The sequence below is a fragment of the Camelus ferus genome, chromosome 20 (assembly GCF_009834535.1).
Source record: "Camelus ferus isolate YT-003-E chromosome 20, BCGSAC_Cfer_1.0, whole genome shotgun sequence".
NCBI classification, from domain to species: Eukaryota; Metazoa; Chordata; class Mammalia; order Artiodactyla; family Camelidae; genus Camelus; species Camelus ferus.
This window is the reverse complement of record NC_045715.1, coordinates 3503620-3520671: the sequence shown is the minus strand read 5'-3', so window position 1 is coordinate 3520671 and position 17052 is coordinate 3503620. Positions and strand designations below refer to the sequence as shown.

General features: G+C 46.0%; 1 protein-coding gene across 1 annotated transcript in view; it reads left to right on the top strand.

Moving 5' to 3' along the window:
- Positions 1–17052, top strand: part of LYRM4 (LYR motif containing 4) — a 106820-nt gene that overhangs the window by 15030 nt on the left and 74738 nt on the right. Inside the window, exon 2 of the mRNA XM_032462448.1 lies at positions 14371–14491. Within this exon, the coding sequence (XP_032318339.1) occupies positions 14371–14491 (121 nt within the window). The remainder of the gene's footprint in view (positions 1–14370; positions 14492–17052) is intronic.

The following is a 17052-nucleotide window of genomic DNA, read 5'->3' as shown; positions in this document are numbered from 1 at the left end:
ACATTAAAATGCTTGCCAAATACCCACAGAGAGCATGCTGTTTGTTGATTCTGAATGGGGCTGTTGGATTGAGGAATTACAGACAATTATGAGGCCAAATATCTTCTTGCTCTGAGTGTCTGTGTACATTGAAAAGTTGGCCTTGGATTTAAGCCGAGTGATAAAAGTTTCATCCAACTCAAAATGAGTGTGTTGCAGATTTCTGGTCCCTGAGGTTCTTAAGGCTGAAATCTCAGTGGTGCGAGCAGACCCTTTGTATTTTACCAGTTAAACCTGGTATCTGCACAGTTGCGGTCAGCATCCAGAGAGCAATAGTTGCCGGGACCTTGGACCTATGCAGTTAGAATCAGAGTATGGAATGTTGGAGGAAAAAACCCAGTGAGATACAGTGAAGGGTTTATCAGCAGTGCAGCACCTTCGTCTCCAGCATTGCTTGTGTTTCTTTCTTCCATGTCTCCTAACCAAGGATGCTCTTAAGTGTCCAAAAAGAGTCACCACCTTGGAGAATCATCTGTATCCCAAGAGAATTTCCAAAGGCTCAGCTCTCTGGTCAAGTGGACACTTTTGGCACAGGAGCTCTAGGAAGTGACCTCAGCCCTGGTCAGTTACAGGGACAGCCCGTGGCCAGGGCCCTTCAGCCACACCATGGCCTGAAGGAGAGCAGTGGTGAGTGTGCCTGCAGGGGAGGACTCCCCTCACTCCAGGGCAGAACGAGGAGGGTTAGGTTTATATTCATTGTCAGGGCTTATTTTTCATCTGCAATTTTGGTTTGACCAATTATGTATAGTTTTTTGTTTGTTTGTTTTGGTAGATATATACCAAGCCTCATTCTAATATTAGCATTAATATGAAAAAGTAGTATAATAAACAGGAACAATTTGTAAATGCAAATGTTTGCTCAGTTTTCTTCTGTCTTCAAGTTCTTTAAAACAAAATTAAATCTTAACACACAAACACCTACTGCATGATGCACAGAGATGTTACGGAAATAAATTACGTAACTCATGGAAATATTGTGACCTACTTGGAAGAAAGACGCAATAGCAAGGTATTGGTATTCCCGGTGGCCGGGCCAGCAAGCTGTGTCGCAGCAGGCCTGCACCCACGTCAGAAGAACCATCCCTGTATTACAGTGCAGGGTTTTCCACGTCTCACAGCCTGTGACGTCCCAGGAGATTCAGAGGTTAATTGCATTTTTTAATTCATAGAATTTTAGACCAGACAAGATGTTAGAGATGCCTCTTCTCTATGAAAAGCAAAATTAAAGCCCTCCAAAGGGGGTAGGGGCTACCAGGTTTTGTCAGTAAATAGAGGGATATGATTAAAGTGCTCCTTTGCATAAATTTATAGATAGAGGTCAGAGCCCTTTAACTCTAAGCAGACAAACTCAAGTTAGCTCTGGGCCTCCCTTACGTGGGATCCAGTCCAGTATGCAGGGGTGAGGGGGCAGAGACCCGGCTGGTCCCCGGCTGTGCTTCCAGAGCCAGGCTTCTCAGGGAACCTCACCAAGAATTTGACCTTCCTTCGCAGCCATGAGTTCTGGGTCCTGAGACTTTTTTCATTTACCTCCTGGTTTCTGATTTTCTTGCAGATAAGGTTACCATGTACCTGAAATATTTTGAGGTAGATTTTTTTCCTTCTGAATAATCCAGCAAGTGTTCTGCTGCTTCCCCCGTTCCAGGAAAGGGGGGAGACCCGCTCTGCATGTTTTCTCTATGTGACTTACCCTCGATAATGTGCTGAGCACAAGTGAGGTGACTTATCTGTGTCCCCCGTTCTCTTTCCTTCCAGCTCATTTATTCTTGCTGGTGACTAATGGCAGGAGCAGAGGATTTTTTTTTAAAGGAGTTTTATTTGGCTTCTTTTTAGCAGCACTGATAGGAAGTTTTAATGAAGACATTTGAGTTTAATAACCAAGAGGATTGTCTATTGTTCATGTTTTATTTTCCCCCATAATGTGGAAAGTCCAGAATTAATTGACTGCTCTACCATAGATATTCTCCTTAAAATTTAAAGCATTTTTAAAGGTCATAACGGGGAGAGTATAGCTCAGTGGTAGAGCGTGTGTGTGCTTAGCATGCACGTGGTCATGGGTTCAGTCCCCAGTACCTCTGTTAAATTAAAAAACAATAATAAATAAATAAACCTAATTACTTCCTCCCCAAAGGAACAAAATGAAGTAAAAGTCATGTCTTCATTGGCAAGGTTCACACTATAATTTTAAAATAAAATTTTAAGAATTATGTTCTATAGTGTAACTTCTAACCCTTATTACCTGATGAAAGCTTGAACTTGCTTTTTGGTACTAGATCAAGCTCATTTCTGGTAGATGGGGGCGGGGTGGGGGGAGGAGCCAGAAAATCCCTTCCCTGAGCATGGAGCCTGTATGTCACGGTGATACTTTAAAAGAAACGTGGCCAATTCCATAAGAAGAGGCTATGCAGGGCACGGCGGCGTCTGAACAGCCACGGAACGAAGACCAAGACACAGGAGCCGGGAGCTGACTACCGCTTGGCCCGTGCGTCTCACCGCCGCAGAGCCGGACAGCGCTTTGTTGGTGGCCTTTACTTTGATAAATTGGTTTACATTTTGAAAAATCTTGTTTGCAACAAAATGTCAGTGGCAATGAGGATAGATCCAAGTGGTAATTAGAAGTTTAATTGTGATGAATTCTAGGCTAAAAGTCTTAAATGTGTGTAAGCACCAGGCGCTTCCTCTGGGGCCTGAGTGGAGCGTCCACTGCAAGATGGCGCTACTTTTCTTTCTTTCCATTGTTTTATTAGTTTGTTTTCTTTTAAGAGACTGTAACTTTTTAAAAATCCGCATAGAACTGTACCTAAAATTAGCAGTTATATGAAATTGGTTTTTAGGTCATAGTGTTCTGAATATACTTTTTCTTGTGTACACATAATTTCCATATTTATTATTTTAATACATACAGACCATTAATTTACCATAATTTCTTTAACTGTTTTTACTGGACATTTAGATTAGGATTCGCGTCCCACAAAGGGGGCAGAGTACGGGGTTGGCCCAGGTTCTGAGGAGTGGGGCTTTCAGAAGTTCATGGCCGTGAGGGAAGGATTCCTGTAGCACCACCTCCTTTGCACCCTGGGAAGGTGCAAAGGAAATTTTCTCTTTGCCCTTCTCTTACACTCATTGTCAAAACTGCACCTGTGGGTTTACTCTGACAGCTGTCTTTTCCGTAACTACACCTGGGCAACTGAACACAGCTGGAGAAAAATCACCCAATTTGGCAAATAGGTGCCACACTGATTGTTCCCAGCCTCAACTGGCCCTTCTCACTGCGTGGCAAGTTCTGGAGTATGCTCTTTGTTTCTGAAATAATTGTTTTAAACCCTTCTTCTCAAATTTCCAATCCTTGTCACTCTTATTTTCCTTATAATTTTGTTTTTTGATGTATACCCCAGAAGCCATAACGTAAAAGAACAAACTCAGTTACTGTCTTAGCTAATTCCACTAATTTTTTTTTCTTTTTTAATTTGACACATTTTTAAAATACTTTGTTTCTTATTTTCTTTCGGGATACTATTGCCTTTCTAAAATGTTAAGAAGTACTTCTAATTTATTAAACTCTGCTTTTATTTTATTACTGACAAAGCCATGAAGCCATTAATTTTCATCTAAGTATGACTTTGACTACGTTCCAAGATTTTGTGCATTCCAAAGATTTTGTGCATTATCTTTTTCATTGTTTTAAAATATTTCCTTATTATGTAATGAATTTTTTTCCTGTGCCCAATTTTCATTTATGAGTGTATTTCCAAGAACTTGGGAGTTTTTTCTTTATACATTTACTGCATTGTGGTCATGAAGTGCATGCCCATGTTGATCTTGCCGGAGTTGCTAATGGCGTTCCAGCTGCCGATTCCGTGGGGCTCTTCTCAGCCTCTGTCTTAGCCTTTCTGGGTCCCGTGACACTCTTGTGTCCGCTCTGCTTGTAAAGTGTGCCTCCTCTTCGTCTTCTGTCTTTCCTGCCTCTGCTCCTCTGCCTGCTCTTAAATACTGGCTGTGCTCTCCAGGGCTCCAGGGCTCTGCCGGGCCAGCTCTCTCCCCTTCTGCTTCTTTCCTCGGAGCAAACTCATCCACCCCCATGTTTTTGCCTCATTCTCCCTTGTCGGTGAGTGTCAGGTTTATTGCCAGCTGGGACCTTCTCACCGAAAATCCAGAACCATGTTTCTGGTAGCCAGCTAGACATATCTACCTTGTTATCCTATTATTGCCTCAGAATAAACTTGCAGAACCTGTTGCTACCAAATATTTCTCAGTCCGTCCCCTCCTTTCTCCCCAGGGCATTGCTGTAATTTAACCACTATTGGCCGTCTCTCCGGGCTGTATGTATATTTTCTCCCCTGATCTCTTCTCCCACAGATGGAACCTTCCCTGCTGTTGGTTTTCCTTTATTATAGTAAATGAGTTTATTGTGTCACTGGGCACTTTAAAATTATTAATAATGACTTGTAATAATTTAGAAAGCATAAATGCCAATAATCAAAAGTACATATTGTTAACATGCTATTTCCTTGTAGTTTTTCTGTGCTTATGTTTTACATAATTGAGATCATCCTGAATATAGTTATATCCTTCATTTCAGAAAACAACATTAGAGAATAAAGTTAAATTCATATTAAACACCTTCAACTAAAATTAATTCCAGAAAGATCAAAGAGCTAAACATAAAAAGATAAATCACAGAAGTTCTCAGGAATACATATGGGTGAATATTTTTTGTGATCTCACAGTAGAGAAGACTTTCATACATATGATATATAACCAGAAGCCATAACATAAAGTGATACACTGGACTGCATAAAAAAACTGAACATCTCCACGTGACAAAACACACAAACATCATAAAGTCAAATGACAATCCAGGGGGAACACTGCAACTCATCCCAAAGGGATGATTTCCTCAACACCTTCTTAAATAGGTCTTGGGGAAATCAATCAAAAAGACAGATCACTCAATTAAGAAATGGCAGAGGGTATTAACAGAGACACAGGTGGCTTTAAACTTGTGAAAAGGTGGTCAGCAGCACTCATAACAAGAGAACTGTAATTAAAAGTGAAATGAGAGGAGAGAAGCAAGATGGCGGAGTAGAAGGACGCTTGAAGCTCACCCTCTCCCACAAATACACCAAAACTGACATCTGCGGACCCACTCAGCCAACCAGAGCACCTGCCGAACTCCAACAGAACATCGCCCTCTTCGAAAGACAAAGACGCCAAAAATCTGGTAGGAGAAAAGGAAAAAAGAAGAAGAAAAGGCAAAACAGTGCGGAACCGATCCCTCAGGGAGGGAGCAGCAAAGGAGGACTGGCGCTCGTTCACTGGGTCTCCCCCCTCCAACGGAGAGGCCAGCGGGACGGAGGGGGAGCCTCCGAGGCTCAGATCTGCCCCGAGCACCCCCTGACCGACAGATTGAGTTAAACGGGCACAGAGGGTCCCCACGACACCCAGCCGGAGACGCGAGCCGGCAGCTGGGGCCGGCGCAGGCCACCTGAGCCGGGCGGAGGGCGGGGGTGGCTGCACTGAGGCGGCCCAGGGGGACTGCAGGGGGCGGCGCGCCGTGGCTGGGAAGGTATACAGAGCAGAACAACCTCGGTCCCCTATAAATTGCGAAAAAAGCAAAGCAACACGGCTGGTGTGCCCTGTGGGGAGTGACGCCATAGCCTTTGTCTCCTCAGACCCGCGCTGCCATTACTGGCGCTTCTCGCGAGAAGAGAGGCGGGGCGCGGCCACAGCTGCCATCTCCTCCTGTGGGCAGCGCCGGGGCGGGGGCGAGGCCGAGCCCTGAATCTGCACGGGGGCTCCACGGCCTCCTGGGCAGGACTGAGACTTGTTTACAGACCGAAGCAGACAGGATCTTTCTGCCTTGGTGCCAAGACAAACATAGTGCTGAGACGGGGCTCGATCCGCCCACCTGCCTCGCCAGAGCGCAGCATCTGACTGCAGCATCAGGAGGGGGACTGACCCACCCAGTAAGAGCTCAGCACCTGACCCAGTGTTGGGAGGGGGCGCCATCTGCTAGCCAACAGCCACTGGGAGCAGCACAGACGAGGGCGCCAATGGAGGGCCTCTGGAAACAGCAAGCTGAGTTTGCGAAATAGGGTGAAGACACAAAGACCTTGATAAAATCATTAAGAGCACACCATCTCCAGGAGAACTAGATAACTGATACTCCTTAAGCCACAGTGCCAGAGAGATATGAGCAAGATGAAGGAGCAGAGGAACCACTCCCAGTTAAAAGATCGAGAGAAATCCCCTGAAAGCATGATCAAGGACATAGACATTGATGGCCTACTAGATCAAGATTTCAAAAAAGGAGTGATCAAAGTACTGAAGGAACTAGAAGAAACAGTGTTTAGAGATATAAAATATGTCAAAAATGAAATAGAAGCTATAAATAAGAACCAAGTAGAATTAGTAAACTCATTTGCTGAGATGAGAGCTGACTTAAAGGCTGTACAAAGCAGGCTAGATAATGCAGAGGAACGAAATAAGTGACCTAGAAGACAGGACAACAGAAAGCACCCAATCAGAACAGCTGAGAGAAAAACAAATAAAAAACAAAACAATCTAAGGGACCTATGGGATAATATAAAGTGTGCCAATCTATGCATAATAGGGGTTCTAGAAAGGGACGAAAGAACAAAGGGGACTGAAAAGATATTGGAAGAAATCATGACTGAAAACTTCCCAAACCTAAAGGAATCAGATATCCAAGTACAGGAGGCTCAGAGGGTCCCAAACAGGAAGAACCCAAACAGACCCACACCAAGACATATCATAATCAAGATGGCCAGAGTCAAGGATAAAGAAATGATCCTAAAGACAGCAAGAGAAAAACAAAGAGTGAGTTACAAGGGAACCCCCATAACGCTCTCAGCTGATTTCTCTACACAAACACTACAGGCCAGAAGGGAGTGGCAAGATATATTCAAAGTCCTGAATGAAAAAAAAGATACAGCCTAGGATACTCTATCCAGTAAGGCTATCCTTTAGAATAGAAGGAGAGATAAAGAACTTCACAGACAAGCAAAAACTAAAAGAGTTTAGCAACACTGAACCCATGCTAAAAGATATATTGACAGGTCTACTCTAAATAGAAAAGAAGCAGGATGCTACAAAAATGAGAAACTCATAACTGGAAAGGAGATAACTCATAAATTACAAAAAGAATAAACACAAAATTGTAAAAGAAGACATCTAAATCATTAAGTGTGGGAGAGGGAAGCAAGGAAAGCCACTGTGGAAAGCAGTATAGAGATTCCTCAAAAGACTAGGAATAGACTTACCATATGACCCAGGAATCCCGCTCCTGGGCATATATCCAGAAGGAACCCTACTTCAAAATGACACCTGCACCCCAATGTTCATAGCCGCACTATTTACAATAGCCAAGACATGGAAACATCCTAAATGTCCATCAACAGATGACTGAATAAAGATGATGTGGTGTATTTATACAATGGATTACTATTCAGCCACAAAAACCGACAACAACGCCATTTGCAGCAACATGGATGTTCCTGGAGAATGTCATTCTAAGTGAAGTAAGCCAGAAAGAGAAAGAAAAATACCATATGAGATCGCTCATATGAAGAATCTAAAATAAATAAATAAATAAATACAAAACAGAAACAGACTCATAGACTTAGAATACAAACTTGTGGTTGCCAAGGGGGCCCCGGGGGGTGGGAAAGGACAGACTGGGAGTTTAAAATGCAGAATAGATAAACAAGATTATACTGTATATAGCACAGGGAAATATATACAAGATCTTGTGGTAGCTCATAGCAAAAAAAAAAATGTGACAATGAATATATATATGTTCATGTATAACTGAAAAATTGTGCTCTACACTAGAATTTGATACAACATTGTAAAATGACTATTACTGAATTTAAAAATGTAAAAAAAAAAAAAGTGAAATGAGAGGCTGTTTTGCATCTGTCAGTTTTGCAAAGACCAGGAAGTTTGATGACACGTGTTAGCAGTGGTGTTGAACACAAGCAACTTATATGTTGCTGGTGGAAGTGTAGACTGGTCCCTCTGCAGAGAGAACTCAGGCAGTATTTTACCAAAAGCACAAGTACACATATCCTTTGCCCCACCAGTTCTGCTTCTACGCACTGATCCCACGGACACACATGCACGTGAGGCTACGGTAAACAAGGATATTGGTTGTAACAGCAAGATTGGAAACAACCTAAATACCCACTAATAAGGGACCCACTGAAAGGACTCTAATTTGTGCAGTTTGGTGGGACACCGCACAGCCGTGGGTCAGGTCATTTGTACTGACGGGAAATGACTGCTTAGCTGTATTTTAATTCAAGACTCAGAGGTGCACAGTGTGTTCAGAACTCGGGACTTGAGAAGTACGTGCATAACATTTTAATGTGAACCTTGTATCTCTGGGAGGCTACCCAGGGAAGTGCCAACTGCAGGCTGGATCGAGAGAGCAGAGGGTCTGGAGCGGGAAGGAGACCGGTAGTTCTCCTTGCAGTCTATACCTCTGACTTTAGGACCTGCGACCTCTGAGGTTTTTGAAGCATCTCTCTTAAAAGCTGCATAATGTCGTAATTTACTTAGCCACTCCTCCATTGTTGAGCATTTAAGGTTCTATTTTTAATGCTTATAAACAATCTGTAACGAATATCTTTCTGAATACATCTAAGTACATATTTTAGGTTGTTCTTATAGGGTCACTAAATAGAATTAGTGAATGAAAGATTGTGAACATTATTATACATTATGATGGTACTTTCCCCACAGAAAGTACATTTTCTATCCCACCAGCAGGCTGTTCGTGCCCTTTACTTTTTAGAAACCCTACTAATTTGATGGACAGAAAATTATACCTGGTTACGTACACACTTCTTGGACTATGACTGAGGCTGAACAGTCGTACATTTATACCACCTGTCTTTCCACATGTGGGCACTCTGTGCTCGCTTGTCATTATTGGCCCCTGCCTCTTGCTCATCTGTTTGCTGTGGTCCTTGTGTCCTTCTGCCTGCTTTATATGCTAAGGATATTAATCTTTTGTCATATTTGTTTCTAACTGGGTTGGGGCTTTAAGGACGAGTAGGAGTTACCCAGGAAACCAGGCTGGAGAAGGACCCCCACGTGTGGAGAAATAGCAGGCCTGCCTGTAGGAGAACTCCCAAGTCTGCCCGCAGGGCTGGAGCTGGTAGTTCCTGCTGGAAGTGGTGCTTGACTGGGTGGGATGATGAACAGGAGTAACCAACCATCCATGCTGATGCCTTTGACCTTATCCTGAAGATAACAGAAAACCACTAGGAATTTTCAGCAGGGAAGCATGTAATAGGTTTTATGTACCGCCGCCCCCAAAACTGAGATGCTTTGGTTTCCAGAGTGGGTGTTCGGACAGTAACTTTACCTCCTCACTCCATTCCCTTCTCATTGGTCTTCTGCTTCCCCTCCCGCCTCTTCAGGTGCAGCTTCGTCCTCCAGCGGCCCCCGAGGCCAGTCACCTTGCGGACCTCCACCTTGCACTGTGCTTAGGTGACCGATACTCCATGCATATTTCTTCAGTGAATTCTTACTGTGAATTTGTAGTCATTCCCTTTTGGAGGTTAATTCAGTCTTTGTGCTGCAAACCCTTTCCATTCTATGTCTTTCTCAGTGTCTCACTCTGTTATGTTTTCCTTTTCTGGAAGGTCTCTGGTGTATTTTGATAAATTCATTTAGTCAGAAAGTGTTTGTTGAGCTCCTCTGTGAGCCAGGCACTTCAGATCCAGTGGCAAACTGGAAAGGTGGAAGCCCTTCCAGTGCTGGGCTTCCATTCTAGTGGGAGCTTACCTTCCTAAGAAGGAAGCTCTCTGCTGTTCCTCACTCCGTCTACCCAGAGTCCTTCTGACCTTCAAGTGGTCCTTGAGCTGCTTCTCCTTTGGTGTTCCTATCCACTTTATTATACACTGCACGCCAACACCCACCACGGGCCCAAGGCTCTTGCGTTAGTCTGAGATAAGACCCTGGACAAGATTGGGGCTGAGGGTTTGAAAAAGCGGAAGATGATTCAGAAGGACGTGGAAGGTTGAAAGACTAAGACTTTGTGCTTGTTTGAATAGAAGGAATTACAGGAAAGGACAGAATTTGGGATGAATCCCCCTGTGTCTGGCAGTTGGCTGTCTGAGGAGGCTCCTACCTGGGAAGAAAGTACTGGCCGTGGAGGGGAAGGGAAGGAGAGATGGTAACTTCAGATTTGAAAGTGTTTGGCGGGAGAATCTGTAGTGGGTACATGGGGTGCCTTTTGTTGGCAAGTCTGAAAGGCAGTTGGGTTATATGGATTCGGAACTCAGAAAGGAGGTGAGAGCTAGAGAAAGGTTTGGGAGCCAATGGCATATGTGTGTGTGTGTGTGTGTGTGTGTGTGTGTGTGTGTGTGTGTGTGTGTGTGTGTGTGTGTGTGTGTGTTTGTGTGTCTGTCTGTATGTATATCATAGTTGAAACCTTGAGCCAGATGCAGTTATTGGGGGACACTTTATTAAAAAGGAAAGAGGTCCGATAAGGAGCCCGAGAGAACATAAGCGATAAGAGGTGGCAGAGTAAGACAAGCCCACGAGGAAGATGAGGAAGAAGTGGTTAGGAGATCTAAAGAATAAGGAGAAACCAGCCAGCTGCAGAACTCGGCACCCCTGAAGCAAATGTGGATACCGCAGCAAAAGTTTGCAAACATGGTCATCACCTCATTATAAAAATTATGGACTTCAAAGATCTTATTTTACTAAAAATTATGATAATTTGTTGTTACCTAAAGGTGGTGGCCTTGTGTGCAGAGTGCCCTTTATATGTTAAGGCTTGATGAATCTTGAGACTTGACCGCAAGAAGTGAGCAGGGTCTTGGAGGCACGTGACATGGTTCCATTAGGTCGCAGGGCCTCAAAGATGCGTAAGGGTGAACAGATGGTGCAGAACAGGACCCCAGGACACGCTCCCCTCGGCCCTGAGAAACCTGGAGGCAGAACGAGGCAGCTTCCTCCTAAAGGCTGCAAAGGAAGCACGTCTTCCGGGGCAGGCAGCTCTGAGTAGACGGAGGACATCCTTCCCAGCAGTTGAAGGAGGTGGCCCTAAAAGGCCAGCAGAGCAGGCTGAGTGTTTTGCTGTTGGGACACTTGACTTGGGATGGGGGGAAGGAGGAGGAAGCACAGGTGTTTTAGAGGATGTGTAAGCAGAGGAACCAGCACGTGGGGTGGTGATGAAGGATGGCAGCAGTGAGGGGTATCACCTCAGCCGGTGTCGGGGTCACGCCTTGTGCACAGCAGAGCCCACGTGAGCCTCCAGGTGCTGGGCGGCTGTGACCTTTCCGGCCTGCATTTGGCTGACAGTGGTTCTGGGAAGAAGGAAGGTGAAGGAGGACCTCAGGTACCACGGAGCTTTCCTGCTTTGCACCAGGGGCACCGGAATGGCTGGAAGAATCTCGCAAAGGAGTTTGGTCTTTGCAGTGGTGAGAGGAGAGCCAGTAGGAGAGCTGTGTCCCCTGGAGGTCTGTTGGTGGACTGGAGGGCAAAGGCGGGGCGGAGAAGAGAAGCCGCACGGCTCTCCCGCACACAGAAGCACTGCAAAACCGCAGAGCTTCAGGAGGGCAGAGTGGGCAGGGGCTGTGGGAGCAGCATCGCCGCCTATCTCTGCGGACGCCGGCTTTTCTCATCGGCGGGACCTGTTGCAGTTCTGCTGCCCTTGATGTGTTAATGTTTTGTCATATTTCAAACACATCTGACTCATCTGAGGCCTTGGGGAGCAGCTGGCTGCATCCTCCTGGCAGCACCTGCTCATTTTTCTCTGAAATGTTCTTACTCAGTGATACAGTCAAGAGGCTGATAGCAAGAATGTGTTGGAGGATAAATGGTTTACCTTGGCAGCGGTGAAAAAAATGCAAATGGTAAAAGCCAGGACAGGCAGGACTGAAATCATTGGTGGTTAGCCCTTTCTTACAAAATGTGCAGATTCAGCCCAATTTGTGATGACCTTCACAAAATTATGATCAGCTGGAACAAGCATCATGTAACTGAAAACTGTTCATGCAGTAGCAGTTTGTTGCTCTGCGCCCGGATGCTGTCGTCTCTTGGGGCAAGGGAAGCACCTTGTGTTCTAGACGGTGGAGGAGGAGGACGAGCAAGCAGGGGAGGCGGGGAGCGTTGCGTCGCTCACGTCCACGGTGCAGCCGGCATCTGACTGACAGCTTCTGGTTGCTGTTGACTCATTTACCTGGAAGGTGGAGTGCTTCATTCATTTAGGCATAGACTTCGGACATCTGGGGAGACGAGTGCACAGCAGAACATCTGGAACCCTGACCTTGAGCTCAGCTGATGTGAGCTGTCGAGCGTCTGCAGCTGTTTCTGATTTCCTTGCACTTTGGGAGAACTTGGGTCTCTGCAGTCTAAGACATACTTCCTTTTTTCCAAGCTATTCTAGGCTGGTTGCTAGCTTTCAGAAAAAGGAATTCAGTAATGACTGCTGTGGCCCATTTGACTTTTCCAAAAAGTCCATGCAGCATCCCGAATGAAGAATTAAAACAACGGATGATTCCCTGAGGCAAATTCCTGTTAGAAAAGCAATTCCACAAATGGAGCAAACTATTAGAGTTAAGTTATTTTGTTCCCTTCTCTGTTCCCATCACCACCGAAAAGAGAGACTGCTGGAGGAGTGTGTGGGTGTGAGGAAGAGCTGTGATGCTGTGCCGCGTGAAAAGCGGGCTCGCCGTGCAGGGACGTGCGTCAGACGCTGCCTGAGCTCTCGTCAGGGTAGCAGCTGCACGTGAGGAAAACCTGTGTAAATCTGCATATGTGTTCATGTCCAAGCGTCGTGGCCCTGAGTAGATACTGCACATCTAGATGCTGCGGTTGGTCCCCGCGGGGTCAGGATGAGGGTCTCCCCCACAGCTTACATCCTGCACGTGCAGCTGCCCCAGCTGTCTTCTTCCCTCCTTTCTGGTTCTTCATGTTACAAGATTCCATTTCACTCTTGCTTTTCAATGCAAAGGGACCTGATATTTGAATTTCGAATTAAAATTTTCTTTTTACTTTAGAAAGGCTTATCTAAAGCAGAGTTAGCCCCCTAAGGTAAGATTTCTCAGTGAGATGTCCCCGCCTCCCCCAACTCCCAAGGAAATGGCCCTCTCCTCCCCGCATTTCTTTGCTTCTCTTTCCATTCTCCTGTTTCTAAATGGAACTACCTAATAGTTTCCCATGGATTCTTCAGCTGGTATTTAAAGGAAAATGCAGAGCGATCTGAGATCATAAAAAGACTGCAGATCACCACAGTGTGTCTGACTTGAACGGTGTCTCCTTAGTCCTTGCTTGAATCTGGTGAAGATGCGGGGGGCGGGGGGCGTGGGGCTTAAGGCCACCCCTCTCCGAGTCTGGGAGTGCGTAGGTTACGGACTTCTGAACCGTCTGCTGTGTCGGCTTATCCACACTTCACACAGGTGTGTGTGACCCTGGGGGTGCAGGCCGCAGGAGGGGTCTGTGACGTGAGGGAGGGGCGTGCTCACTGCATTAGGAGATCAGCAAGGAGAGCACGTGGCTGTCAGGTGTGAGTTTCTCCCCAGACAGACCACTTCCGCACCAGACTCCAGACGCGCGTGTGAAGCTTTCTCCTCCCCCAGCCCTGAAAGGTGGGTGTTATGATGCCTGTTTGACAGAGGAGGAAGCAGGCTTGTGTTAAGAAGGCCACCCAAGTTCTCACAAACAGCAGGACCTGGAAAGTGAGTTCAAACCCAGGTCCGTCTGATTTGGAAGGCACCCTCATAAGCCGCCATCCTGAACCACATGTACTGTATGCTGGAGGGGGGGGTGTTATGCACCTGCACAGGTGTGCACTTTAAAGATGGGGCGCAGCATCTTGGTGTGATCTCCACTCTCATCTGTGGTGGGATCCCTGCGTGTCGTGTTACACAAGAGGGGCCGAGGACGGTCTGGTGGGAGACCTGACCGAATGTGGCCTTGGTCATGCCTCGGTGCCTGCACGTGTGGTGCTTCGCTGCCCTCCCGCTGGTCGCTTTGTCTCTGCGTTGACGGTGCAGTTATCGTGGTAACTGGGGGAAACCAGCCCGAGAGTAACTCTGAAGAACCAGGAATCTAAGCAGCGTTTCAGTAGCGCTTTGCCATTTACGTGTGTCTTGCTGGGAGTAGGTTTATTTCCCCAGACCTGTTTGCTTGGCCACCCCAGGCTAGTAGTGGATGGGCCTGTCTCAAGAGCCAGGAGCGGGGTTGATTATCCACAGGGGGGTAGCAGACAGTCGATTCCTCAGGAAACGTGTTCGAGTTTATTCAGCATCGCTTCAGACACTGACACCTTTTTCTCCCCCTGAATTCGTTTAGAACCTACGCCATCAGGAGGATAAGAGATGCCTTCAGAGAAAATAAGAATGTAAAGGATCCTGTAGAAATCCAAGCCCTAGTGAATAAAGCCAAAAGAGACCTTGAGATAATCCGCCGACAGGTAAGCTGCTTCGGTGATACGCTGTTTTCATTAAGAGCTGTAAGCTTTGACATGTCCCCCTTGACTGGACAGCGTGGCTTCTGGTGTTTATGATTTACACCACAGGAACATGAAACTCTCTTCCTCTTATTCAAGTAGACAAAGAAAGATGACCTGTTATATTACTGAATCAAAGAGTACATAAAGGAAATTCCAGCTCTCCAGAATTCCCAGGGAATGCATCCTTCCGGGAGGCCGAGTTCCCACAGTTTACTAGACGTTGATGCTTTAAGTATGGAAAACTTTCAAAAACTGTTGTCCCTTGTTAGATTACACACTGACGTGTGGACGTATGTCAAAGAATGTAAGTACATTCTGCTTTTCTTGGTGTTTTCAAATCATAATTCAAGGTAACGTTACCCTTTTCTTGAAGACGCGGTTCTTGGTGATGAGCCTGAGTTCTGTTGCCGCGCGGCAGGTGTGTCTGAGGCGCGGGTGGGGGAGCGCCGCTGCTGGGGTTCCGGCGCCCCGGGCCCGCCGCGGCTTGTGCCCCCCTGCGCGCGCTCGGCGCGGCCTCGTGGGCGGTGTGGGGCGCGCGGGCTCCGCACAGCTGAGCAGAGCCACGGGCCGCGGAGCCTGCTGTCGGCTGATTTCCACCCTCTGAAAAACCTTCCTTTTCACTGTTTTTCTTTGATTTAGCAACAGTCACAGCATAAGCTCCATTTCTGTCTCCATTCATTTTCCTCTCTGACTTGGAGCAGGGCTGGGAGGCGCGGAGGGAACCCTGCCGCTGTCCTGAGTCCGCCAGGCTTCTGGAAAGGGCTCCTTCAGCGTCGTCGGCAGACGCCAGCATGGCTGTCACTGTGTCGTGTCAGAATGTGTGACCTGTGTGTCCCGGATGTACGTTTATACCCCTGACCCCTTCTTCATGCTTCACTCCAAACAATTTAAAAAAGAAGTAATATTAAAAACGAGCTTTCCTTTTACGTCGAGGTTGGCAGTCTTGTTATTTTGCCTACATCATGAAACAGTCCCTTCCAGAATAACATTTCAGACTGGTCAGCCTCCTTGAGTTATCTAGCAGTGGAATAGCTTTACCACATTCAGACAAGCCTAGGAAATGGTCTTAACTAAGAGCATGAAAAGATAATAATAGGATAGTTAGAAAAAGAAACTGGTCTGCACATTTGCATATATGTGTTGATGGTGGCGGATAAATGAGTTGCCATTTTAAAACCTCCAGAATGATGGCATTTTCCAGGCATCAGTGGTTGAATTTTATGGGCTCCTTTAGCACTGGGACTTGGGAAAACAAGCAGCCTGCGTCCTTATTTTGCATAAACTCAGAAAGAGTCAATTCTTTGGCACTTTCCCATGCAGACGCTGGCAGGCACCTCCAAAACAGACTGGTTTTATCTTTTAGTGTAAAGTTGCTTAGAGTAGAAACAGCTTAGAAAAGGGACCTGGAAGTAATCTGTGCCGCCATTTCTCCTGTTATGTAATTGTCTGTGTCCCTTCTTGGTTTGAAATGCTAAAAAAAAAGGGGGGGGGTCAGGGGATAGACTGGCTCTCATCAAACATCCCTGGTGAATCCACACAAAACAGACTCAGGCTCTGGAGCCACGGGTCGCCCAGAGATTGTGTTCATCAGAGAAGACACTTCCCAAGCACTTTGAAATACAGTTCTAATCATTCAGAAACAGAGTTACATACCGAGCCTAACAGCCACGTGTCTGGGGGAGAGGGAGAAATGGAAGAGATGGTGGGGACGGAACACTCTACAGCTGCAGGAACAGAGCAGTTTCAGGCCTGTGTTTCTATACTGTGAGAAGAGCTCCTTGAATACATGAATTAAGATTCTGACTTCAGGAATATTCAGCTGAATCTTAAATGGGGTAGCAGCTTTTTCTTTAAGCCTGGTGAAGACTGAAATACCTGTGCGAAGTTTGGGTAGGTTTACAGCTGCGTGGTGCTGTCAGTGTTCGTTACTGTGCATCCTCTTCTTGGTTCTCACAAAGCAGCAAACCTGGGTAACAGTTCCCCGCCACGGATTTATGTAGGCTAATGCTTTGAGCACTAAATTTACATCCAAATAATGTGTGTTTACTCTGCCAGTGATGGAGTATACCCGTGTCAAAGGACTGCATCCAGCAAAACAAGGTCACCTGTAGCTAAGTTATCTGGATGAAGAAATACATCGTTGCTGTAGCTGTAATTACACAGTGAGAAGATAAACTGGGCATTACATCCTCTAATCCTGGGTAACAGCAAGGTGCTAGAGTGATAGTTGTGCCAGTTTTACCAGCAGCTCTTTAGTGGTGACAAGATTCCATACCACATTGATTGTCCCTAAGCTAGTCTGTTGCTTTTTTTTTTTTTTTTCTCAATGAAGCAGTTCAAATAGTGGCTGTGTCAGACCCAGGACTGTGAAGCTGCTGTTGTAAGCCATTAAGAGCACACAATGGACAACCCCTAAAGGTACTACAAAGGGGTAGCTATCACGGGGAGCCGACTTTTTGTTAACCTGAGTGTGTGTGTAAGATGAAGCGTTTGCAGTGTTTAGCTTACACTTAATTATCATT